Here is a 25085-nt window from a genome sequence, read left to right on the forward strand (position 1 = left end):
AGGGCCCCCGCGCAGTTAGCAAAGGGTATCAGGGTACGGGCAGGGTTAAACCGCCAAGCGTCGGCAGAGCGTCACTTCCGGGTCCGGTCGGGGCCTAGTCAACAGGACGCTGCCCCAGGAAGAGGTAGGAGATCGCGGCAAGGAGACCCCCGGGAGCGGCGCCGTACATGGTGGGCGGGGGTGATGAGCTTGGGGAGTCAGCAGCCCCTCCTTACGGCCCCGGCGCCGGGCGGGGCTTGGGGTGGCCAGTGCGGACCGAGGTCGCCGCGGAATCTCTTCTTTCCCGTCTGGTCGTCCTGGGCCCTGGTTTCATACGACCCTCCCCCGAAGGGACGTGACGCAAACTGACGTGACCCTAACCCTACGGTGACGTCGCGCGGGTCCGGGGGGCTGGGAATGGGGGGAGGGGCTCTGCGCTGCTGCTGGGTGGGCTCTCGGCGGGGCCCAGGCGTGGTTGCCACGCCGCCCTTTTGAAGCTGTCACGGCGCAGAGACTTGGAAGGGAGCGAAGAAATCATCTGGTCCTGTCTGCCCGCAGCCCCACCGGGACGGGGATAGCTCGCTGGCGATGAGAGCAGCCCGCTGCTCCCTAGCGTTTGCTGGCTCGCCCAGTGTCTCTATTTTACGGAGGAGGAAGCAGGGACTTGGCCGCAGTCTGTGTCTGTACACGTGTGCGTGCACGCACAGACACACACACACACACACACACACCCCTTATTTGGGCCTGAGTATTCCTCTAGCACGGTGCCTGCCAAGCATGTAATTCGTCTCCAAGAAATATGTTGAATTGAGTTAACCTGCGGTGCCAGGGAAGTCAGGTGCCCCGCAGCCTCCTGTGCCACACAGGGTGACCTGGAGACTCATCTCTGGTGTCCAGAAACTGAGGAGCTTCTGTGAGAGGCCCGGCACGCGTTCTCATTCCCACTCTTGACAGTCACTGGCAGGAGGACGTTTAGAGGTGGCTGTAGTGAACACAGATAGACACAGCAATGTCCGTGGCTCTTGGGGTAGCAGCAGATGCTTCTCAGGCACACGTCTTCTGTAGTGGTTCTGGGAAGTAGGGACACTGGCGTGGCCTACATTGGTAGATCAACTTTTGGTGGCAAGCAGCCCATAGACCCTGAAAGGTGCTATCTCCTTGAATTTGGCTGCTTGTATGCAGGCTGGGTTGTGACTAAAGGTGTGTCCGTACAGCCAATTTGATAAAAGTTTTGTTCTCATCGATATCAGCTCTTTGGGAGCCTAGTAGAGCTGGGCCACATCTGGGACAGGTTCTGGGGTTCTTTCCAGCCACTAGACCCAGCCAGAATGACTCAGGGAAGAGGAAAGGGACAGGGTTACAGAGGAATAGGTCTGCTTTTGAGGCCTCTGTTATCTTTCCCACGTCTTCATATTCTGTTCTTTGCTTTATTTTTTTCACATGAGATATCCTCAATATACCGAACATATTAATAATAAAGTAATCCATATTTACAGTTCATGAAACTTTCTCCATAACAATTCTGTGTAAGTTTCATTATCCCCAATTTTACAGATAAAAGACCAGAGACCCCAAAAGATTATAGTCATCTTGTTGGTAAGTCTTGAACCTGGGACTCAAACCCAAGTTTTCTGATTTTACATCCACAGTCCATTGCTGTGGCTGATGGCCTCTCCAGATAACAATGAATAAGCTGGATCTCCTCTTTACAACACTGAGAAGATCAAGGTGAGAGGACCAAGGTTCTCCCCTGGGATTATTATTTGTGAATATTTTTTGTGACAATTTAATATTTATAAGAATCAATGTTTGGTTTGTGGGATCATTGCTAGTAGGCAAACAGATAACTGGAATCTTTGGCTAATCCCAAAGCTCTTTTAAATACAGTATTCTGGTTAGTACTGAAAGTTAAATGATCTTCTGACCTTCTAGATGTGGGAAGTTTAGGTGAGTAGAAATATAGCTAGAAGGGGGATGTTTGGAAATCAGGCAGGAAAAACAAAACACCTTAAAATAAGGTACAAACTATCACCAGCCTTACAGAATGTCAGAAATGGAGACTCTGTTTAAGGCTCTCAGGTAGCACCGAATGAATAATGCTTCTTGAGTCTTCCTTGCTGATGCTCATATTTTTCAATCTGCCCTCAGGAAGATTATCCTAGTTTTATACCAGAAGAGGCACTTAGCACTGGAAGTTTGAGCACCAGTAGGGCCACTGACTGCAAGAGTTCTTGAACAGGATGATGGCCGTAGAGCTAGTGATGGCTGACGATCTGATTCCCCACATCCAGCCTTTATGGGAGAAAGAAGGGCCTCTAGGACAAAACCTAAAAGAGAATTCAATCCAGAGTCAGGAATCTGTCCTACAGAATAAACCTGCTTCTGAGACCTGCCGACAGAGCTTTAGGAGCTTCCAGTACCAGGAGTCAGCTGGTCCGCAGGAGACACTTAGGCAACTTAGGGAGCTTTGCCATCTGTGGTTGCAGCCAGAGATCCACACAAAGGAGCAAATCTTAGAGCTGTTGCTGCTGGAGCAGTTCATAAATATTCTTCCTGAGGAGACAAAGACCAGAGTTCAAAAGCACTGCCCAAGGAGCATCAAGGAGGCAGTGACATTGGTAGAAGATTTGCAGAGTACACTTATAAGAAAGAGCAAAGAAGACAGAAAGAAGATTCCTCAATTGGACAATGAGGTATGAGAAAAGTGGAAAAATGGAGGGTGAGATAGAAAATATCACTCTTGTTCCTCCAGAACTTTGCAAATTTGTATGCGTATGGCAAAAGACTTTATCATTAGTGAGAGTCAGTGTTCAGGATATCTGTCAATGCTACTGAAATCTCATAAGGTTCTTTCTTCTTTAGCTAAGAAAAGGGAACTCTTTCTATCCTCTTTTAAGGCCAGAACCATGGCCTTAACTTTATTTTGTTCTTAATTTCAAGTGTTTTATTTTTTGCAGTGTCTTTTCAGTCCCTTTTTATTTCCTATCAGAAATTCCAAATTTTGGATTATTGAAGTGTTTTGCCAAGATCAGCCCCATATGGAATCAGCAAGGTTACTAGGAGGTGGAACAGAGGGTTATTTATAGGGGTTGTTGTCCAGTAACTTGTCTGTCACAGCCCTGGGCTTCTAAGTTAGGCCCTCTGTTGCCTTAGGCTTACTGATTTTCTGTTTCAAAAAGTAATATTTCATTTTATTCAATTTGTGTTTGTAGTATTGTAAGATTATAACAGATATAGGCGTTTGAATGTCCAGGTGGAATACAATAAAAAAAAAATTGGTGGTATGAACTGGTAATGTGGATAATAGGGACACTGAGGGAATCCTGAGATAGAGGAGTTGATTGGGCCTAGGTAGATTGAGGAAAAGCTGATGGGACAATCTAGGTTGATCAAGAAGGCAAGACTTGAATTCTTTCAGGTGGTAAAGAGAAAATACAAACAACCAAGGAAGGAATGAAAATAAGAAAATAAAGGGGTAAGAAATAATGTAAAAAAAAAAAAAGGAAAGGAAAAAGTAAACAACTCCAGAATAGCATCAAAGTAAAGGAGAAAGAAAAAAGGGAAATGGAAAGATAAGAAAACAGGAAAAATCCAATGAAGGGAAAGAAATAATATACCGTATTTCCCCATGTATAAGATGCTCCCATGTATAAGATTCACCTTAATTTTGGGGCCCAAAATTTGAAAAAAAAAATGTATTACATAAAGTTATCAAACTCAAATTTTATCAGCATAAAATTCATCCCATAATACTATAAGATTCAAGGACCTTCTGCTCATAGTTTTCAGGCATCTTTTGGGCAAGTCTGGTGCGTGTACGCCTGCTTAGTCCATTCCTTTTCATGAACCTGAAGCACCAATTATGTCCTCCTTTGAAATCAGTAACTTCTTTTTCATCAGCAATTCTTCTTGCCTCATGCTGAACCATCTTTGTGGACACAGGAATTTCAATTGCTCTTTGCTCTTCATATCTTCAATTCCCTCTCTAAATCAGACCATTTTGCTGACTTGCCTCTCATGGCCGCCTTCTGCCATGGCATTTTCAGTAGGGTTTCTTCTTCCTGTAGCCAGTCTTGGATTGTTTTCTCAGTTGGAGGAGGACCAAAGTTATGTTCAGCAGCATGATTTCCATTTACTTTTGCAAACTGGATCACTTTTAACTTGAATTCAGCACTGTACGAAAATCTTTTCTGAGCCATTTCTGGGCAGAACGTGGCAAAATGTAACCTAATATACTGGTAGCAAATGCAAAACAATAAGCACAAAGACAACAAGCGTGAAAAAGTGGGAAATGCAAATAAAAAAATCTACAACCACTGTATAAGATGCACCCAGTTTTTAAGACCCCAAATTTTTGAAAAGGGGTGTGTCTTATACATGGGGGAATATGGTATATGCACTAAGTTCATCTCTGCTTCACACCAGGCAACTCGTTTCCTGGGCAAAGAAAAAGTTAGTTTTCCTCCTCTAGTAGTCTGCATAGAAAAATGAGCCATTGCCCTCAGGAGCGTAAAAGCAGAAACCCCTCCGTTTTCCTCTGGGCCCCATTCTGGAGAACATCAGGCATAATCTTTCAGTCTTGTATACTCAGGTCTCGATCCATGCTTTGCACCACAAACAGTTCAACAGGATCAGTTGGGAAAGGAAGCAGTTCCTTCCTCCCTTCCAACACTGCCACCCCACCCCCACCCCAAAATGGAAATTTGGTGGTTGTATAAGTAGGGAGCAGGAGCCAAAATGAAGCTTCTGGTTTGATGGGGAAACCAAGAGGAAGCAAAGAATAGTAGGAAACTGACTAGCATTTCAAAGGATTGGTGATTTCATCATGTGTAGGTGCTACTGTAACTTTCACCAGCGTGTCACAAACTCTCTGTATCTCAGTAAAGGAACTATATAACTTACTGCGTAAAAAAATTGTTACCTAGTGATAAATGTTACTGGTAGTCTGTTGACAAGCTTCTCCAAACTTAGCTAGGCTCCTCTTGAGACAATGGATATATGCCTGTCACCAGGCTAATACCAAAGCTTTTCTATTTTGGTCAGACCTGCCAGGAGTTGTATTCCACTGTTAATTCTTGTTGGGGGCCCAACATCACCTCTACATCTTGATGAGGCAATGTGCCTCCTGACTTTTCACAGAATCTCTTTTTGAAGAACTGAACCCTAACTACTGCTCTGTCCCCAAAATGAGTGTTGCTCTCTAGCCCAAGCCCTGTGGTAATAGAGGATGGGGATTAATTTCCAGGTTACAGTCCATGAGCAGGGACAGGAAGTACCCTCGGAGAAGGCAGCACCCTTGGGAAGAGCATCGGAAGTACTAAGCTTCCATCTGGAGCCAGCAGAGCCCCAGCGTATGGGGGTGTTCCAGGAAGAGGAATTGTGGAGTACCCACCCACGACTACAGGAACCACTGAGCTGTGACCCTGAAAAAGAGCTCCAGCTGGTGCAGGAGAGGGGTGAGGAGCTTCCTCAATACTTTCCTCCTCTTAGGGGTGGTGAGATTCAGTCAACAAGCATTTATTGAACACTTCCTTGGTGCCCAGAGCTGTACTAGACACTGGAGTGGATACAGAAGCAGAAAACACAAACCTTACCCTCAGGGAGACTACAGTTCAACACAAGGGAAGAGGGACTCTGCAGTGAGGGATGTGCAGGTCTCACACATAGCCACAGAGTGGAAAGTTATTTGTTGGGGGTAAGGGTGGAGAAGCAAAGTGCTTAGGGGCAAGGTAGGACATAGAAATGATCAATGTTGCAGATTCTGCTTTCAGGAAAGATAAAAAAGGTGGTGGGGTGGGGAAACTTGGGCAGGGAAGAAGGATACTACATGGTCCTGGTAGGTAAGTCTTAGTTCTCTAGGGGAGCAGGACAAAGGTTTTCAGTGATAAGGCAGTGTGTATGAGAACTGCCAGAAAAAAGTCAAAAGCCAAACTCCTAAATTTCATGGTGAATACTGGAGTGTCTAGATAACTGAAATATTCTATCAATCTGTGAATTTCAATTCAAAACCCTTTTAATTGTAGTCTAGAAAACAGCTACTTGTAGAGGGAAAATGACATTGTATGCCATAATGGGGGTAAGGATTATTGCCTCCATGTGAAAAAAGATTCCACTTTATTATTCATTTTCCTTTTGGACTGATGGAATATTTGTTCAGATTTGCAGTGCAAAGGCCACCTCTTCCCATGCCCTACTGAAGTAATCAAGGGATCTCTTATATTTCACAAATAAACCTAAGGTGTCCCCTGACACCAAAGATAGAAACACATTACTCCCTGGCTTTTCTCTCCCTCTTCAGCTCTGCCTGCTCACCAGGTTCCTGTTCTTCCTGAAGAGAGACCTACCAGAGATTGGGAGGTGGCATCTGTATTCTTCACACCTGAGTCCCAGGTGAGCTGCAGTTCCCAAGGTCCCTTCTGAAATCACATTGTTTCCTAACTGAATGTGAGCTTCTCAGCATCATTCTTTGTTTCCCATGAACCTTTCTGTTCAATAGTTCCTCTAGGAAATTTCATCTGTTATCTTCTGTCCCACTGGGCTTGTCGTGCAGAGGAGCTGGGAACCTTATGGGTTGTTTGTTTATTCCTTGGGCTGCCTCCTCCATACCTCCCCCTGCCATTTACCCAGGGGTTACACATGAGGCACCAACATCATCCATGCAGAATTCCTTTTACACATTTAATTTCCTTGGGTCTTATTCATTATCCAGGGACTAGTGGTCAGGTGGTGGCAGGTTGTGAGCAGGGGCTTGTTCTCATTTCAGAGTCCTGTGACATTTGAAGATGTGGCCATGTATTTCTCTCAGGAAGAATGGCAATTACTGGGCTCCATTCAGAAAGACCTCTACAAGGATGTCATGCAAGAGACTTACAACAATATGATTTCAGTAGGTAAGAACTCCTTTATCTTAAAGCTGAGTTGGGGGAGGTTCTCTGATATGCTCACCTTTGAAAAAACATATTTTATTTGTTTTAGTCAGCAAAGATCCGCCTTCTCTCCTTCCTACCCCCAATTGAGAAACAAGAAAAAGAAAACCCATTACAAACATGTATAGTCAGTCAAATCACATTTCCACACTGGCCGTGTCCTAAAAAATATTTGTCTCATTCTGCCTTCTGAATCCTTCACTTTTCTCATTATTAGGAGATGGGTAGGATGTTTCATCATTAGTCCTTTGAGATATTGGTTTGTCATTATACTAATAGTTCATCACATTTATAGACCATAACTTGTTCATCCATTCCCCACTTTTATGTGTACCCTCTCAGAATCTTATTCTTTACTGTCTCAAAAAGAGTTATATTTTTTTACATTCTTAGAATTTGTTTTGTTTGAAACTAATCCCTCCCTTAAGCTGCCTTCCTTCTAAATTTTCCTCTTCCCTTCTCCTCCCTACCTCCTATTTCCTTGTTGAGTGAAATGTATTTCTGTACCCAACTCTGTGTATGTATTCTTCCTTCTTCTGACCAGTTCAGATGAGAGTAAGGTTCAGATATCATCTCTCATCCCACCCCTCCTTTTAATTTGTAGATAGTTTCCATCAACCTTCCTTTCCTTGTCCACACCTCCCAGTGTGTTCTCTCTACATTTTTCTTTAAAGATCATCAAGACATAATGGAAGCACTTCCAGGCTGTAACAGCAAGCACCCTGGCACTCCCAGGATGACCTGCCAGCACAGTCCTTTGATCTGTTTTTCTAAAGGAAAGCAACTTATTTTAATTACATTCACTAGGTTAGGGGAAAGGTTAGCACCCTCAAAGTGGAGAAAATACAAACAGTGAAAATAGAAGCACAGAAATTAGCACAAAGGTCAACAGAAAGGGCTCTAACTGTCTGAACAAAGTAATACAACTACCTACATACACCACCAGATTGGGAGAGCACTTACATCTGAGTAGTCAGGGTGTCTCTTAACAAACAGCTACTTAGAGTCCTGTCCAGGGGGTCAAAAGGTCCTTCTCATGAGCAAGACCCCAAAGCAAAATCTTACCTCAGAATATATGTACCCACTTTTGGCTAATAGGCTCAGAGCCCGAAGGCATCACACCATGCCTAATTAGCTTAGTACTAAAAGGTGTGAAAGCCTTAGCAAGCAAGCTTCCCCCTAAGCAAGCTTCACTTAGGCAAGTTCCCTCCCCACAGGCTCTATGTGACTCAGGATGTATCCCAGCTGGGCCAGAGCGGTAAGACATCCTTGATGGAACACGTGGTCACGTAGGCCTATTAATGGACGGAAGATCTTCATATTCCATTAACTTACAAAGGCCTTGTTTAATTGCACCCTCTATGAACACTGGTAATGATAGAGATCAGAGGGGACACATGGTATCATCTTACATGTTTGAATGTACAGAGTATATCTTTGTTTACTTCTTTTTCATTGTTCATTAATGTTTACCTTTTTATATTTCTCTTCACTCCTATGTTTCACCCTCAGAGATTTTCTGCACCTCTGGTTTTTTCAACAAGAATACTTGGAAGTTGTCTATCTCAATAAAAGTTTCTCCCGTTCCCCTAACCCCCACAGCATTGTACTCAGTTTTGCTGGGTAAGCTATTCTTGGTTTTAAGCCTAGATCCTTTGTCTTCAGGAATATTATACTCTAAGTTCTCCAGCTGCTAAATCGTGTGTGATCTTTGCTGTAGCTCCTTGGTACTTCAATTCTTTCATTCTGGTTGCTAACGGTATTTTTTTCTTTGACCTAGAAGTTCTAGATTTGGGCTATAATGTTCCTAGGTGTTTTCATTTGGGGAGTTTCTCTCAGGATGTCACTGACTAGTGGATTTTTTTGATTTCCACTTTACTCTCTGCTTCTAAGACATTTAGGTAGTTTTCCTGAAATAGGATGTCAGGCTTTGTTCTTTGTCTTGCTTCAGTCATGATGTTTAGACAGTTCAGTGATTCTTAAACCTTTTCTCCTTGATTTGTTTTCTAGGTCAGTTATTTTTCTATGAGACACTTTATATTTCCTTCTAATTTTTCTATCTTTTGATTTTGTTTGAATATTTCTTGTTACTTCATTGGTTTCTATATAGTTCATTTCTAATTTTCAGGGAGATTTTTGCTTGGGGAAAGATTTGTACCTCTTATGCTAAGGTATGTACTTGTTTCCAGTTCTTTCTTCCACAGCTCTCACTTCTTTTTCAGTTTTTTTTCCTCAAGCATTCTCATTCCATTTATAAAAAAATTTTTTTTTGACTCTCCATATCTTCTAAGAATTCTAGTTTAGTTCATTCCTAAGTTTTTCTCTGAGGCATAGCTTGTAGATATTTTAGAGTAGTTCTCTTCTTTTGTGTTTGTGTCTTGAGAGACCCTGCCATTGTAACAGTTCATTATGGTATAGTTCTTCCCTCCTCCTCCCTGCCAGTTCTTCTAGGCTACTTGTAGATTTCAGACTTCATACTAGATATTAGGGCTGAGCTTTGCCACAGTTCCAGAGGGAAAGTCTGTCTGGACTGGTCTTGTTGCTTATTTCTTAAGGTATTTAGTGTTATGTTATTCTAGAATCTCAGGAACAGGCTGGGGACTTGAAAGCTTTCACTGTTCCCAAAGTGGTCTGATCCAGGGCAAAGACTGATTGCTTGCCTTCCTGGTCTGAGCTCTGCAAGTTGCCAACCAAAGTTGGGGTCTGTACAGAAGTGGACCACTACTAGACTCTGCCCCTATCAGCCCGCTGGAAAGCATTTTTGGTTCAAATAGATAGAACCATAGGCTCTTCTTTGGTTTGGGATTCCTGCTGAGTTTATTCCTCTGCAGGCTGGGTTAGAGGCTGAAAGTGAGACTTTGGTCTGAGCCACATGGCTGCTGCTACTGGCTTCTGAACTTTCTCCATACAGGCCCAGGGGCTCTTTACCTGAGAATGTCAAATCCCCTGGGTACTTCCCTTTCTGAGTCCACCCTGGATCTCTGACCTACAACTCAGTAGTGGGCAACAAAGTCACCAGGATGCACCTGTCCCTGTCACAGTGCCCTGGTATGGGTCTTGCCCTTGCACAGACTTTCATAATAATGGAGTGCTCTCCACAACATGCTCCTCATCTGACCTCATCCCCAGATCTATGATTTCTCCCTTATTTAAGCTCAAGAGACTTCCTTAGGTTCTGATTAATGGAGAAGATCACATGGGATGTGACAGTCTGTGATGATAATAGTTTAACTCATAGACCAACATACAGTAGTTTTTGCAAAGCCAATCACACAAGCTTAACAGTCAAGCATCATTTAGCATTGAATAGAAAGAGGTAAAAACAATTCTGCTCCTCAATCAAGGATTGCACCATTCATTCTAGTTACCCTTCACTGACCCCATCTGGAGCCCCACCTTAGTTACTAATTCACACCCACATATGCTTGGGGCCTAACAGGGGTTTGGGCTTGGAGCTTAGCACCTAGTAACGCTCAATCAAAAACACCAATTAATCATTTTAAAACAGTCAGAAAGTCCCAACTTCATTGATATTATATACGGCCATCCTTCAGAGGCAGTATTAAATAGTATCAGCCTTAATCAGAATACCTGGGTTCAAATTCTGTCTCTGACACTCACTGGCTATGGGATTTCTGACAATATACATGTTTCTTTTTTTCATTTGTAAGATGGAGACAAAAACTAACTACTTCACAGGATTGTTGCAAGGAAAGTGGTTTGCGAATTGTTAAGTCCCATAGAAATGAGAGTTATTATCCGCATAGTTTCTCAGTCTTTTTATCTCACAATATCACCCATAGGAGGAATTGGAGCTGAGATCTTGCCCATTCAAAATTAAGGTCAGTGGTGAGGCTGAAGAAACTCAGCTAGTACATTAGAAACACATAACATTTTCTAAGGAATCACTGGGTCACACCTGAAATATCCTCCTAAGTTAGTAACAAGGCATTGTCATGGTGACTGCTACTTGTTTCTTCTCCTCAGCTCTCTTTATGATTCCCAAACCTGAATTGATATCCTGTTTGGAGCAAGAGGAAGAGCCATGTGTCACAAATTCTAAGGAATCCAATGAGATCCCAAAAGATTCTAATACAGGTGAGCAATGAATGAGGATGGGTCAAACTAACCCAGAAAGAAATATTCTGGTATTCAGTGCTTTCAAGATCTTAGCAATTTTAGAAATTTTGTTCTTTTATTTATTTTTATCAACTATCATTAATTTATTTTCTTTTTCTGATTTCTTTTTTCCCCAAAATAGAAATGACTGATTTTCCTATTTATCCTAATGAGGCTGAGGCCACAAATGAGAAAGAAAAGCCTAAGGCAGTACATCCTATTCCCTTAGAAGTACAAGCACCAGATAGTACTTTATCTATATTTAAAAAGACTGATGAAGAAGTTCTCCAGAGGGCAGAACTGAAAGAAGTTTATGAAAAGCAGCTTGGAGAAGAAACGCCACAGCAAAATTTACCTGTGGGAAGATGGAAAAAATTTGCTTCTGGGGAAGAAAGTCTACAAAAACTCATGAAGGGGGAGAAGGAAGTCTACACAGGAGAAAAACCTTTCAAATGTCATATATGTGGAAAAAGCTTCAGAGTTAGCTCTGAGCTTATTAAGCACCAGAGAGTCCACACTGAAGAAAGACCGTATAAATGTCAAGAATGTGATAAACGATTCCGATGGAGCTCAGATCTTAATAAACACTTGATGACACATCGAGGAATTAAGCCACATAGATGCTCCTGGTGTGGGAAAAGCTTCAGTCAAAACACAAACCTTCTCAGTCACCAAAGAACACACACAGGAGAGAAACCCTTTAAGTGTCATGAATGTGGAAAAAAATTCAGTCGAAACTCCTATCTCATTAAGCACCAAACAACCCATACAGGTAAGCAACCTTAGAAGTGTAGAATGTGTGGGAAGAACTTCAGTAGGTGTTCAAGCCTTCTAAGACACCAGAAACTCCACAGGGAAAAGGAAACAGTCAGTGTCCTAGTTCTGAAGGAAAGTTCTAAGTGGAGATGAAATCTTAAAAGAACATTGATTTATATGAATTTATCAATATTTGAAAAATGTTAAAGTTAAATGTTAATGTAAAAGTAAATGTTAATGGGGTTTAAACCCCATTTTTCTTTAAAGAGAATTTAAATAGACTATGCAAGGGGGAATGGCAATATTTCTAGTACATAATGAATTGTTTATGAGAAGAAAATTCTTTATAGGACAGCTATATTAGGATTGTATCTGACAAAATTATAAGTATACTATACCAAAAACCAACTCTTCAAGTGGAAGATGCTGTCTGAAACCAAAGAATGATCTTGATACACATAAAGTGTGGAAATGAATGCTGATCATGTATTAGTCTTTTCTGCCACTGTTAAAAACACAAGTTAAAATTACTGTCAGAAACAGTATTTCCTAAAAGACAGGGCTCTCTCTCTCTCTCACTCACTTACTCTCTCTCCTTCTCTCTCTCTGTCTCACTCATTATTTTCACAGTTGCAAGTACACCAATTTCCTATTCCAAAACTCCTATTCCAAATTCTGTGCAGCAGAGATATCCTAAGTTATGATACTCCAAAGCATTTCAACAAGATTTTCTCTTGGGCCTCTTGCTTATAAACACCATTCACAAGACTGACTGTAACTCTAACTTCTTGCCTTACCCTCTTAACTTTTAGCTGTCAAATCCTATTGGTTCATTTTTTTGCTTAATTACTCTGCATAAAAAGCTGTGAATTAAAAAAAAAAGTCAGCTCTTAAATCTCTTAACTGATAATTTATGGATGATGTATAGCAAGCTATTCTCCATATCTAATGAAACAAAATTGTGTTGGAATTTACCTCAGGAAGGGGAAGTGTCATTAGATGTGAGGATTAATTTTCCAGTAAATCTATAACCTGGTTTTGGACCAAAACTTCCAGGCCATGTCTAATTACACCCTCTATGAACACTGATAATGATAGAGATCAGAGGGGACATATGTTATCTTCCGTATTTGAATGTACAAAGTTTATTGTCATTTACTTCTTTTTCATTGTTCCTTAATGTTTACCTTTTTACGTTTCTCTTCACTCCCAAGGGTGATCTTCAGAGATTTTCTGTACCTCTGGTTTTTTCAACATGACTGTTTTGCAGTAATGTATTTCAATAAAAGTTTCTCCCCTTCCCCTAACCCCCACAGCATTGTACTCAGTTTTGCTGGGTAAGCTATTCTTGGTTTTGAACCTAGATCTTTTGCCTTCAGGAATATTATACTCCAAGTTCTCCAGCTGCTAAGTCATGTGTGATCTTCGCTGTAGCTCCTTCATACTTCAGTTCCTTCATTCTGGTTGCTAACGGTATTTTTTTCTTTGACTTAGAAGTTCTAGATTTGGGGCTTTAATATTCCTAGGTGTTTTCATTTAGGGAGTTTCTCTCAGGATGTCACTGACTAGTGGATTTTTTTGATTTCCATTTTATTCTCTGCTTCTAAGACATTTAGGTAGTTTTCCTGAAATAGGCTTTGTTCTTTGTCTTGCTTCAGTCATGATGTTTAGATAGTCCAATGATTCTTAAACTTTTTCTCCTAGATTTGTTTTCCAGTCAGTTATTTTTCTATGAGACACTTTATATTTCCTTCTAATTTTTCTATCTTTTGATTTTGTTTGAATATTTCTTGTTATTTTGTGGAATAATTGGTTTTCTGTGTGGTTCATTTCTAATTTTCAGGGAGGTTTTTGCTTCGGTGAGGATTTCTACCTCTTATGGTAAGGTGTGTACTTGTTTCCAGTTCTTTCTTCCACAGCTCTCACTTCTTTTTCAGTTTTTTTCCTCAAGCATTCTCATTCCATTTATAAAGAAAAAATTTTTTTTGACTCTCCATATCTTCTAAGAATTCTAGTTTAGTTCATTCCTAAGTTTTTCTCTGAGGCATAGCTTGTAGATATTTTAGAGTAGTTCTCTTCTTTTGTGTTTGTGTCTTGAGAGACCCTGCCATTGTAACAGTTCATTATGGTGTAGTTCTTCCCTCCTCCTCCCTGCCAGTTCTTCTAGGCTACTTGTAGATTTCAGACTTCATACTAGATATTAGGGCTGAGCTTTGCCACAGTTCCAGAGGGAAAGTCTGTCTGGACTGGTCTTGTTGCTTATTTCTTAAGGTATTTAGTGTTATGTTATTCTAGAATCTCAGGAACAGGCTAAGGACTTGTAAGCTTTCACTGTTTCCAAAGTGGTCTGATCCAGGGCGAAGTCTGATTGCTGACCTTCCTGGTCTGAGCTCTGCAAGTTGCCAACCAAAGTTGGGGTCTGTGCAGAAGTGGACCACTACTAGACTCTGCCCCTATCAGCCCGCTGGAAAGTATTTTTGGTTGAAATAGATAGAACCATAGGCTCTCCTTTGGTCTGGGATTCCTGCCGAGTTTATTCCTCTGCAGGCTGGGTCAGAGGCTGAAAGTGAGACTTTGGTCTGAGCCATATGGCTGCTGCTACTAGCTTCTGAACTTTCTCCATACAGGCCCAGGGGCTCTTTACCTGAGAATGTCAAATCCCCTGGGTACTTCCCTTTCTGAGTCCACCCTGGATCTCTGACCTACAACTCAGTAGTGGGCAACAAAGTCACCAGGATGCACCTGTCCCTGTCACAGTGCCCTGATATGGGTCTTGCCCTTGCACAGCCTTTCATAATAATGGAGTGCTCTCCACAACATGCTCCTCATCCGACCTCATCCCCAGTGTTCAAAGACCTCTCTGTCTGTCTTCCTATTCTGACCTGGGTCAGACAAAGGACTCACTGTGCCATTTTCTGGAATTCCCCATTGGTGGTATGCTTTTTCTAGATCTGTGTATTAGAATTTGTGTAGGGAAGTGTATTGCCCTGCTGCCCATCACTCTGCCATCTTGGCTATGCCTTCATGCTCACCTTTCTTAGAATACGCCCCAAGGACTGAAACATACCTTTTGCGTATGGCTAATGCAATAATATGTTTCATTTGACTGCATATTTTTTACAAGAATTTTGTTTTGTTTTTTAATGGTGGAAGGCAGGTAAGGGGAAGAGAAATAATTTTTGTTAATTGAAAGCAAAATTAAATTTAAAGAAAAAATGTACTCACAAACCTATCAGAAAGACTTGCCTATCATAGAGCTCTTATAGTACAGGAAGCTTCATATTCTAATTACTGCCCTTTTCAAACTTCAATGAGAGATTTCACATTGTCTTCCATTTTTTCATTCCTTTGGTTCTGTTTTATAATATCTTGATTTCTCATAAAGTCACTAGCTTCCACTTGCTCCAGTCTAATTTTTAAGGTAGTATTTTCTTCAGTGGTCTTTTGGACCTCCTTTTCCATTTGGCTAATTCTGCCTTTCAAGGCATTCTTCTCCTCATTGGCTTTTTGGAGCTCTTTTGCCATTTGAGTTAGTCTGTTTTTTAAGGTGTTGTTTTCTTCAGTGTATTTTTCAGTATTTTTTTGGGTCTCCTTTAGCAAGTCATTGACTTGTTTTTCATGGTTTTCTCGCATCCTTCTCATTTCTCTTCCCAATTTTTCCTCTACATCTCTAACGTGCTTTTCCAAATCCTTTTTGAGCTCTTCCATGGCCTGAGACCAGTTCATGTTTTTCTTGGAGGCTTTTGAGGTAGGCTCTTTGACTTTGTTGACTTCTTCTGGCTGTATGTTTTGGTCTTCTTTGTCACCAAAGAAAGATTCCAAAGTCTGAGACAGAATCTCAGTCCGTTTTCGCTGCCTGGCCATGTTCCCAGCCAACTTACTTGACTCTTGAGTTTTTCAGCAGGGTATGACTGCTTTTAGAGTATAGAGTACTTTGTCCCCAGCTTGAGGGTCTGTGCTGTTGTTTTCCAGAGCTATTTCTACACAATAAGCTCTGCCACACCAGCGCTGCTCCACCCCCGAGAACTGCCATTCCGGACTGCAACTTGGATTTTAAGCAGAATCTGCAGTCCCACTCTGATGTACCACTTAATTCCTCCCACCAGGTGGGCCTGGGGCTGGAAGCAACAGCAGCTGTAGCTCTGGAAGCGGCTTCAGAGTTGCACCACCTCCTCTGCCCCTGGGGAAGTGGCCGAACCGAAAACTCCTTTTACTCTGTCCCCCGCAGCTTTTCCCACTAACCTTCTCTGTTGTCTTTGGTGTTTGTGGGTTGAGAAGTCTGGTAACTGCCACAGCTCACTGATTCAGGGCACTAGGGCCTGTTCTGCCTGACTCCCAGTCTCATTGGTCCAGGTGCGGCTCACGCTGGGCTCTGCTCCGCTCCCAGTTCTGTGAGATAGACCTTACCCCACAACCATCCAGGCTGTCCTGGGCTGGATCCCTGCTTCCCTCTGCTGTTCCGTGGGTTCTGCAGTTCTAGAATTTGTTCAGAGCTATTTTTATAGGTGTTTGGAGGGACCTGGTGGGGAGCTCACGCAAGTCCCTTTTTTCCAGCTGCCATCTTGGTTCTGCCACAGGAAAACTGACACTTTATATTTTCTTATAATTTTTCTGTCTTTTGATTTTATTTGAATATTTCTTGTTATTTCTTTGAGTCATTGGTTTCTACGTGAATCATTTCCAAATTTCAGGAAGATTTTTGCTTGGGTGAGGATTTGTACTTCCACAGCTCTCACTTCTCTTCCAGTTTTTTTCCTCAAGCATTCTCATTCCATATATTAAAAAAAAAATTTAAACTCTTCATATCTTCTAGGAATTCCACTTGAGTTCATGTCTAAGCAGTGTTTTTCTCTGAGGCATAGCTTGTAGATATTTTAGAGTAATTCTTTCTTTTTGTGTTTGTGTCTTGAGAGACCCTGCCATCATAATAGTTCATTATGGTGTAGTTCTTCCCTCCTCCTCCCTGCCAGTTCTTCCAGACTACTTGTAGATTTCAGACTTCATACTAGATATTAGGGCTGAGCTTTGCCACAGTTCCAGAGGGAAAGTCTGTCTGGACTGGTCTTGTTGCTTATTTCTTAAGGTATTTAGTGTTATGTTATTCTAGAATCTCAGGAACAGGCTGAGGACTTGTAAGCTTTCACTGTTCCCAAAGTGGTCTGATCCAGGGCGAAGTCTGATTGCTGACCTTCCTGATCTGCAAGTTGCCAGCCTAAATTTGGTTCTGTGCAGAAGTGGACCACTACTAGACTCTGCCCCTGTCTGCCAGCTGGAAAGCATTTTTTGTTCAAATGGGTAGAACCATAGACTCTCCTTTGATCTGGGATTCCTGCTGAGTTTATTCCTCTGTAGGCTGGGCTAGAGGCTGAAAGTGAGACTTTGGTCTGAGCCACATGGCTGCTGCTACTGGCTTCTGAACTTTCTCCATACAGGCCCAGGGGCTCTTTACCTGAGAATGTCAAATCCCCTGGGCACTTCCTTTTCTCAGTCCACCCTGGATCTCTGACCTACAACTCAGTAGTGGGCAACAAAGTCACCAGGATGCACCTGTCCCTGTCACAGTGCCCTGGTATGGGTCTTGCCCTTGCACAGCCTTTCATAATAATGGAGTGCTCTCCACAACATGCTCCTCATCTGACCTCATCCCCAGTGTTCAAAGACCTCTCTGTCTGTCTTCCTATTCTGACCTGGGTCAGACAAAGGACTCACTGTGCCATTTTCTGGAATTCCCCATTGGTGGTATGCTTTTTCTAGATCTGTGTATTAGAATTTGTGTAGGGAAGTGTATTGCCCTGCTGCCCATCACTCTGCCATCTTGGCTATGCCTTCATGCTCACCTTTCTTAGAATACGCCCCAATGACTGACACATACCTTTTGCGCATGGCTAATGCAATAATGTTTCATTTGACTGCATATTTTTTACAAGAATTTTGTTTTGTTTTTTAATGGTGGAAGGCAGCTAAGGGGAAGAGAAATAATTTTTGTTAAATAAAAACAAAATTAAATTTAAAGAAAAAAATTCACACACAAACCTATCAGAAAGACTTGCCTATCATAGAGCTCTTATAGTACAGGAAGCTTCAAATTCTAATTACTCCCTCTTTCAAACTTCAAATAGAGGGTTTGAGGCATTTACCCTGTCTTCCATTTAGAAGTTTGTGTCCTCTCTTCTGAATCACATATTTTCCAAGGGAACAATTCCTTAAAAATGGAAGTCCTTATCTCTCCATCGTTCCCTCAATCTAGTGATGTTGATGACAAAGAGAAAAAATTTTAAAAAGCTGATTGATGTCTGGCTTAGTGTTTTCCCAAGGCTGGTGAATTTCCATCTAAGCCTTTTCATGTCATCAGTAGCCCAAGTGTTGAGGGCAGCCCAGGATAATTTCTGATCCCAAAACCTTCAAGTTTCAGGTCATCGTTTCATGGAACCAATTTTGGGAATGGAACAAATTGGACAATGATTTTGTTTGTGCATTTACTTTATTTCCACATTGATATCTTTGGATATCTTCTTTCTGTACTTCTACCTAAGTCAGCTCAAGTACAGAGGTCACAGACCTTGAACCTTTTCCCTTCATGTCCCCATTTATTATAGGATCAAATCTACCTTCATAGTTAAGAGGCTGAAACACAATATTAAAAACCAGTTGATTTGAGAGAGACATGTCCGGTGCTCTCTAGGGTTTAGTTGTTGCTCCTCTCCCTCTTCAAGAAATACATTAAATCACATAGAGCATTCAGGGGGAAGAATATGTTATATGACCATCCTTCAAAGGCAGTATTAAATAGTATTAGCCTTAGTCAGAAGACCTGGGTTCAAATTCTGTCTCTGATACTCACTAGCTATATGATTTCTGACAATATACATGTTTCTTTTTTTCATTTGTAAGATGGAGATAAAAACTGCTTTACAGGATTGTTGCAAGGAAAGTGGTTTGTGAATTGTTAAGTCCCATAGAAATGAGAGTTATTATCCACATAGTTTGTTTCTCAGTCCCTTTGTTTCACATATAACCCATAAGAGATATTGGAACTGAGATCTTACACATTAAATTTAAGGTCAGTGGTGAAGCTGAAGAACCTCAGCTAGTACATCACACTTCCTTAGAAACATAACATTTTCTAAGGAATCACTGGGTCGCACCTCAAATATACTCCTAAGTTAGTAGCAAGTCATTGTCAAGGTGACTGCTACTTGTTTCTTCTCCTCAGCTCTCTTTATGATTCCCAAACGTGAACTGATATCCTGTTTGGAGCAAGAGGAAGAGCCATGTGTCACAAATTCTAAGGAATCCAATGAGATCCCAAAAGAGTCTAATACAGGTGAGCAATGAATGAGAATGGGTCAAACTAACCCAGAAAGAAATATTCTGGTATTCAGTACTTTCAAGATCTTAGCAATTTTAGAAATTTTGTTCTTTTATTTATTTTTATCAACTATCATTAATTTATTTTCTTTTTCTGATTTCTTTTTTCCCCAAAATAGAAATGACTGATTTTCCTATTTATCCTAATGAGGCTGAGGCCACAAATGAGAAAGAAAAGCCTAAGGCAGTACATCCTATTCCCTTAGAAGTACAAGCACCAGATAGTACTTTATCTATATTTAAAAAGACTGATGAGGAAGTTCTCCAGAGGGCAGAATTGAAAGAAGTTTATGAAAAGCAGCTTGGGGAAGGAAAGCCAAAACAAAATTTACCTGTGGGAAGATGGAAAAAATTTGCTTCTGGGGAAGAAAGTCTACAAAAACTCATGGAGGTCCACAAGAAAGCCTGCACAGGAGAAAAACCTTTCAAATGTCTTATATGTGGAAAAAGCTTCAAAGTTAGCTCTGAGCTTATTAAGCACCAGAGAGTCCACACTGAAGAAAGACCGTATAAATGTCAAGAATGTGATAAACGATTCCGATGGAGCTCAGATCTTAATAAACACTTGATGACACATCGAGGAATTAAGCCACATAGATGCTCCTGGTGTGGGAAAAGCTTCAGTAAAAACACAAACCTTCTTACTCACCAAAGAACACACACAGGAGAGAAACCTTTTAAGTGTCATGAATGTGGAAAAAGCTTCAGTCAGAATTCCCATCTCATTATGCACCAAACAACCCATACAGGTGAGCAACCTCATAAGTGTAGCATGTGTGGGAAGAACTTCAGTAGGCGTTCAAGCCTTCTAAGACACCAGAAACTCCACAGAGAAAAGGAAATAGTCAGTGTCCTAGTTCTGAAGGAAAGTTCCAAGTGGAGCTAATACCTTAAAAGAACATAGACTCATATGAATTTATCAATATTTGAAACATGTTAAAGTTTAAACCCCATTTTCTCTAAGTGAATTTAAATAGACTATGCAAGAGGGAATGGTGATATTTCTAGTACATAATGACTCGTTTATGACAAGAAGATTCTTTATATGCCAGTGTAGCATTAATGGAATATATTTGCCCAGTCCATTAATAGGCCTGTGTGACCTCGTGTTCCATTTTTCCCTTGGAACAGGGGCTGTCTTCCCAGGTCTAAAGGTGCACAGGTATTTCAGTCACAGTTGTCTTTCTACGTTGACCTGTGTCCCAGTTCACAGCTTTGATACATACTGAGTCACACAGAGCCCATAAGAGGAAGGAGCTTGCCTAAGGAGAAGCTTCCTTGCAGGAAGGCTTTCACACCTTTTGGTACTAAGACAGGCATTGAATCATGTAGTGATGCCTTCTGCCTCTGAGCCTATTAGTTGTATGTGTATATGTATATATCTTCTAAGATGAGATTTTCCTTTGGGGCTCACTCATGGGAAGAATGTGCACCTGAGGTTTTTGTGATTTGGCCAGATGAGACTCTGGGTAGCCATTGTTAAGGAGTCCCCTAGGTTTTGTGAACCCAGATGTTGGTGCTCCCTTGTCTGGTGATTATGTATCTATTACTTTGTTTAGACAGTTGGAGCCCTTTCTCTTGGATCTCTGTGCTAATTTCTACTCATATTTTTTTTCTTGTTCAGGGTGCTGCCCTTTCCCCTGAACTAGTGAATAACCTTTACCTTCTTTACTTACATATCTTTAATTAAAAGAATATTATTAACCCCTTTGAAACAGTCTTTCCTTTAGAAAAGCAGATCAAAGAACCTTTGCAAGCAGGCCATCCTGGGTGAGCTAGCGTGCTTGCTAATACAGACAGCTTTACTAGTACTGTATCTGAGAAAATAGGTATACCATATGAGAAACCAACTTTTCAAGTAGCAGATGCTGTCTGAAACCAGAGAATAATCATCTTCATACACATACCGTGTGGAAAGGAATGCTGATCATGTATTAGTCTTTTCTGCTTCTCTTAAAAACACAAGTTAAAGTTACTATCAGAAATAGTATTACCTAAAACAAAGGGTGCGCGCGCACACACATCATCTTCACTGTTGCAAGTACACCAATTTCCCGTTCCAAAGTTCCTATTCCAAATTCTGTGCAGCAGAGATATCCCAAGCATTTCAACAAGATTTTCTCTTGGGCCTCTTGCTTATAAACACCATTCACAAGAATGACTGTCACTCTAACTTCTTGCCTTAACCTCTTAATCTTTAGTGGTCAAATCCCGTTCGTTCATTTTTCAGTCTGCAGAAAAAGCTGTGGAGTAAAAAATAAGTCAGCTCTTGCATCTCTTAACTGATAATTTATGGAATATGATGGATAGCAAGGCATTCTCCATCGCTAATGAAATAAAATTGCATTGGAATTTACCTCATGAAGGAGAACTGCTGTTAGATGTGAGGAGTAATTTTCCAGTAAATATCTTGCCAGGTTTTAGAAGGAGTGCATAAGGGAAGGTATAGAATTCCCTTACCTGGAAAAGTGAACAAGAGCAGCCTTACAAAAGAGAACTTTCCTAAGGCCTCAAAGAAAAAGGATCAGCTCCAAGTCTGTTATCTTTTAGTTAAGATGCCATGGGAAACTGGAAACTTATTTATTATAGACAGAATCTTGTCATCTCTTGGCTCCGTGATGTGGTGAGCATTTGAAATGTTTGGGTACAAGGGGGATAGTTTGGCAACTGGTATTGTTAAAAAATGGTGGTAAGGTGAGAAAAACAACATGTTGGTATTAACTGTCTTACATTAATAAGCTCTCAATGGACAGGAAGTATCTGATTTTTTTTTTTACATGACACACAAATGGACACATAATAAAAACTTCCTGATATTAAGTTCAGTAGGTTGGTTAGTTTTTATGGTTTTGTAAATTTCTGAGGAAGCTACCTGCAGATCAGTCAGTCAGTCAACAAGCATTTTAAAAGTGCCTATTTGGAGCTAGGTTCTGGGGATACAAATAAAGAATTCTTGGGAATTCTCAATGCAGAGTACATTCCTGACTGAGCCGAATTAGGCATAGCCTTGCACAGAAATCACATAATCAGAACTGAAGAATTTCAAAGGACCTTAAAAATGATCTAGCTCAGTCTCTTCATTTTAGATGAGAAAAACCAGAGGTAGCATATGTGTAGCATATGACTACACAGCTACTTACTTATACGAAGAACTAATTCCAATTTACAGCAGTCTGTCACAGGGCTGAACCCTGGTTTCTCCATGGCAGTTTAGCCTTAACTGCATTCCTAGGTCCATGCCTCTCTTCCTCAGTCTCATTTCAAGGTCAGAAAGGGCCAGGCAGCTAAGTAGCAGAAATGTTAGCTGGATAACCTGCCCTGTGAGGCTGGAGACTTTCTGTCCCACAACATTTCCTTCTTAAAGCCTTCCTCAATCCTATATTACCACCTGCCCTCCCCCTTCCTTATCTCCCTGGGTGAATCAGAACATTTCTGTTTCCTGGCTTTGTTGTTTTCAGGTCTCAGCCTCTGTCCAGATGAACAGTTAGGCATGAAGATGAAAATGAATTTCTTTAAGGTGATTTAGGTTCCTGAGAAACAAGGCAGGGGATAAAGACAAAGGTCTAAGTCAAGTACCCCAAATGAAGCCACTTACTGGCATGGGGCTAGTGCTCCCACCCCTTTGGTGTTCATACACTACTCACCAGCATTAAAGCAGTTGCTCTGGTTGCAATGGAATCTTTTTTTTTTATTATTATTAACTGTCACCCCTTGGTGTTCTCACTGATTGTGACACATCAAGGTGGATACTTACAGGGAAAGTAGAGGAAAAGTCTGTTAGGAAAAAGAATTCTGGCTCAGAAGAGATTGATCCTAAGTATGAGAATATCCACTAGAGCTTCAAGGAGTCTCCAAACAAAAAGCAAATGATGAGGCCCTAAAAAGGTGGGGCAACTTTGCTAGGGTCTGGAAGGTGGGTTCCAATTTGATTCAGGGAACAATGGTTAGAACACTTGCCAGTAATTTATATTCTACTGGAGGCCAGAGGGTGTGACACAAAATTCACCAATTCAATGAACAGTAAGTGCCAACTATTTCCAAGGTACCATCGTATACAGGATGGTACCTTATGCTTTACTAGCTAGGCACAGGATGTACACACATGAGTAAACAGAATGAAGTAAAGAAGAGAGCAATGATAGGTCCTAGGAGGACCCAGAAAGGCTTTTTGTAGGAGTTCATGTCATGAACTCAACCAGAAGGAACCTAAGCAAAGGTGAGGAAGGAGCACCTTCTGGGAATAAGGGGGAGCCTGGCCAAAGACACAGCATGGAGACTGAATGCTAAGTCTGGAAAACTGCTACCAAGTCAGCTTAGCTGGAACACAGCACTTCTGAGGGGAGCAATATGCAGTGAGGAGACTGGAACCAGTCTGTAAAAGGCTTTCAAAGTTAGGTGAGCACATTTGTATTTTATCCTCGAGGGAATAGGGGATAATGAACAGAGGAATGGCATTTTAGGAAGATAATTTTGTCAGCTACGTTGGAGTAAGGCCTGGGGAGAGACACTGAAGCAGAAAGACCAATCAGAAAGCTAGCATTAATGGGCCAAGCAGGTGGTGATGAAGACCTGGGCTAGGATAGTTGGTAACTGACTGGATGTGGGGGATGGAGAGAAGGAAAACTGGGAAGTTGTGTATCTGGAGGACCAGGTGGTGGCATGCTGTACAGAAATAAGGGGGTTTGGGGCAGGGCCAGGTTTGGGTAACAGAAGAAAATCAATTACATTTGAACATAATAAATTTGAGATAATGTGACATTCAGACAGATAGCCAGCAGGCAAACTGGATTAGAATTCAAGAGGGATCTTAGATGTAGATATCTGCCTGAGCTGAAAGTCATCTACATAGAAATGCTAACTGAACCTACTGGAGATCATCAAGGTAAAATGAGAAAAGGGAAGAAGGCCCAGGAAAGAGCTATGGGCAGGACATATATGATGATCACCCAAGGGTTACTGAGAAGTGGACCGGAAGGTAGGAGGAAAGCCAGGAAAAATGTCATGGAAACCAATTAAGAAAAGAGTACCCAAGAGGGAGGGGGTGTCAACCGTTATCAAAAAGTACAAAGAGGACACATAGTACAAGTGAATAAAAAGCTATGGAATTTAGCAATTAGATTGCTGGTAGATTTGTAAAAAGTTCAGTTTCAGACTAGTAGTGGTATGGGAAACCAGCATTACCAGGCTTTAAGAAATGAATGGGAGATGAAGTAGAGACAAAGAGTGTAGTTCAGAGGTGCCCAAACTTATTTGGCCTACTGCCTCTGTGCCAAAAAAAAAAAAAAATTACTCAGTGCCCCCTGGAAATCTGTTTTCTTTAACCCTGTAATGATTTTTTTTTTTGAAATTTGCATCATTTTGATATATATAGGCATATGTATATATATTAAAATGATGCATCTTAAATTTAATAATTTATTATAAATTTGTGGTTTTTTTTTCCAGCATTGAAATTTTGATGATGCAATACTGTGTCTTGTAACAGTATCGTATCATATTGTAGACAAGTCATCACAAGCACATTTTCCTGCCAGTGCTGGCTGGACTTCCCGACAGTGCGAGAAACACACTAAATGTGCACTGCCAACACTTGGTTCTTAAGACCCTGTCTGCAGATTTGACCACTGATAGGTTACAACTTGCACTTTGTGTGTCTATTTGGAAAATAGTGTAATCATTATGACTTTAACTCTGTTACACAACAGATGAAATATGTAGGAACAGTTCTTCAAAATTTTCTTCTCTTCTTTCCTTATGCTTCCACTGCCCCCTTAGTTTTATTCAACGCCCCCCAATTGCACCAGAGGCTACCCCACCTCCAATCATTCCAGTGCCCCCCAGGGAGCAATGATGCCTATTTTGGGAACCTATAGTTTGAGGGATGGGGAACTTGCAACCTCCAGGCCATGTGAGGCGTTCTAGGTCCTTGGGTCTGGC

At 41.4% G+C, this 25085-nt stretch overlaps 1 protein-coding gene across 6 annotated transcripts; it reads left to right on the forward strand.

The window, feature by feature from the left end:
• Positions 1 to 36: 36 nt before the first annotated feature.
• LOC118831343 (zinc finger protein 75A-like) lies at positions 37 to 20575 on the forward strand. 6 transcript variants are annotated; one of them, XM_036738651.1, is made up of 10 exons: positions 44 to 124; positions 1629 to 1707; positions 2128 to 2672; positions 5225 to 5435; positions 6278 to 6369; positions 6743 to 6869; positions 10893 to 11003; positions 11167 to 11796; positions 18994 to 19104; positions 19268 to 20575. In XM_036738651.1, exons 3-10 carry the CDS (start codon positions 2220 to 2222, stop codon positions 20032 to 20034), a joined length of 2502 nt encoding a protein of 833 aa, XP_036594546.1. In that variant the 5' UTR covers positions 44 to 124; positions 1629 to 1707; positions 2128 to 2219; the 3' UTR covers positions 20035 to 20575. The 6 variants fall into 6 exon arrangements, with proteins under 6 accessions (XP_036594547.1, XP_036594546.1, XP_036594548.1 ...); XM_036738650.1 differs by lacking the exon at positions 44 to 124 and adding an exon at positions 136 to 170 and having other exon boundaries at positions 1629 to 2672; XM_036738649.1 differs by lacking the exon at positions 44 to 124 and adding an exon at positions 294 to 366 and having other exon boundaries at positions 1629 to 2672.
• Positions 20576 to 25085: the final 4510 nt, after the last annotated feature.

This window comes from Trichosurus vulpecula, chromosome 9 (assembly GCF_011100635.1).
Source record: "Trichosurus vulpecula isolate mTriVul1 chromosome 9, mTriVul1.pri, whole genome shotgun sequence".
Taxonomy (NCBI): Eukaryota; Metazoa; Chordata; class Mammalia; order Diprotodontia; family Phalangeridae; genus Trichosurus; species Trichosurus vulpecula.

What these genes read in the sequence shown, in the direction of transcription:
- LOC118831343 (XM_036738651.1), top strand. Translation starts at nt 2,220, where the DNA reads ATGATGGCCGTAGAGCTAGTGATGGCTGACGATCTGATTCCCCACATC. An exon ending in CCAGCTGGTGCAGGAGAGGG is followed by an intron (nt 5,436 to 6,277) that starts GTGAGGAGCTTC and finishes CTCCCTCTTCAG; the next exon opens with CTCTGCCTGCTCACCAGGTT. An exon ending in CCCAAAAGATTCTAATACAG is followed by an intron (nt 11,004 to 11,166) that starts GTGAGCAATGAA and finishes TCCCCAAAATAG; the next exon opens with AAATGACTGATTTTCCTATT.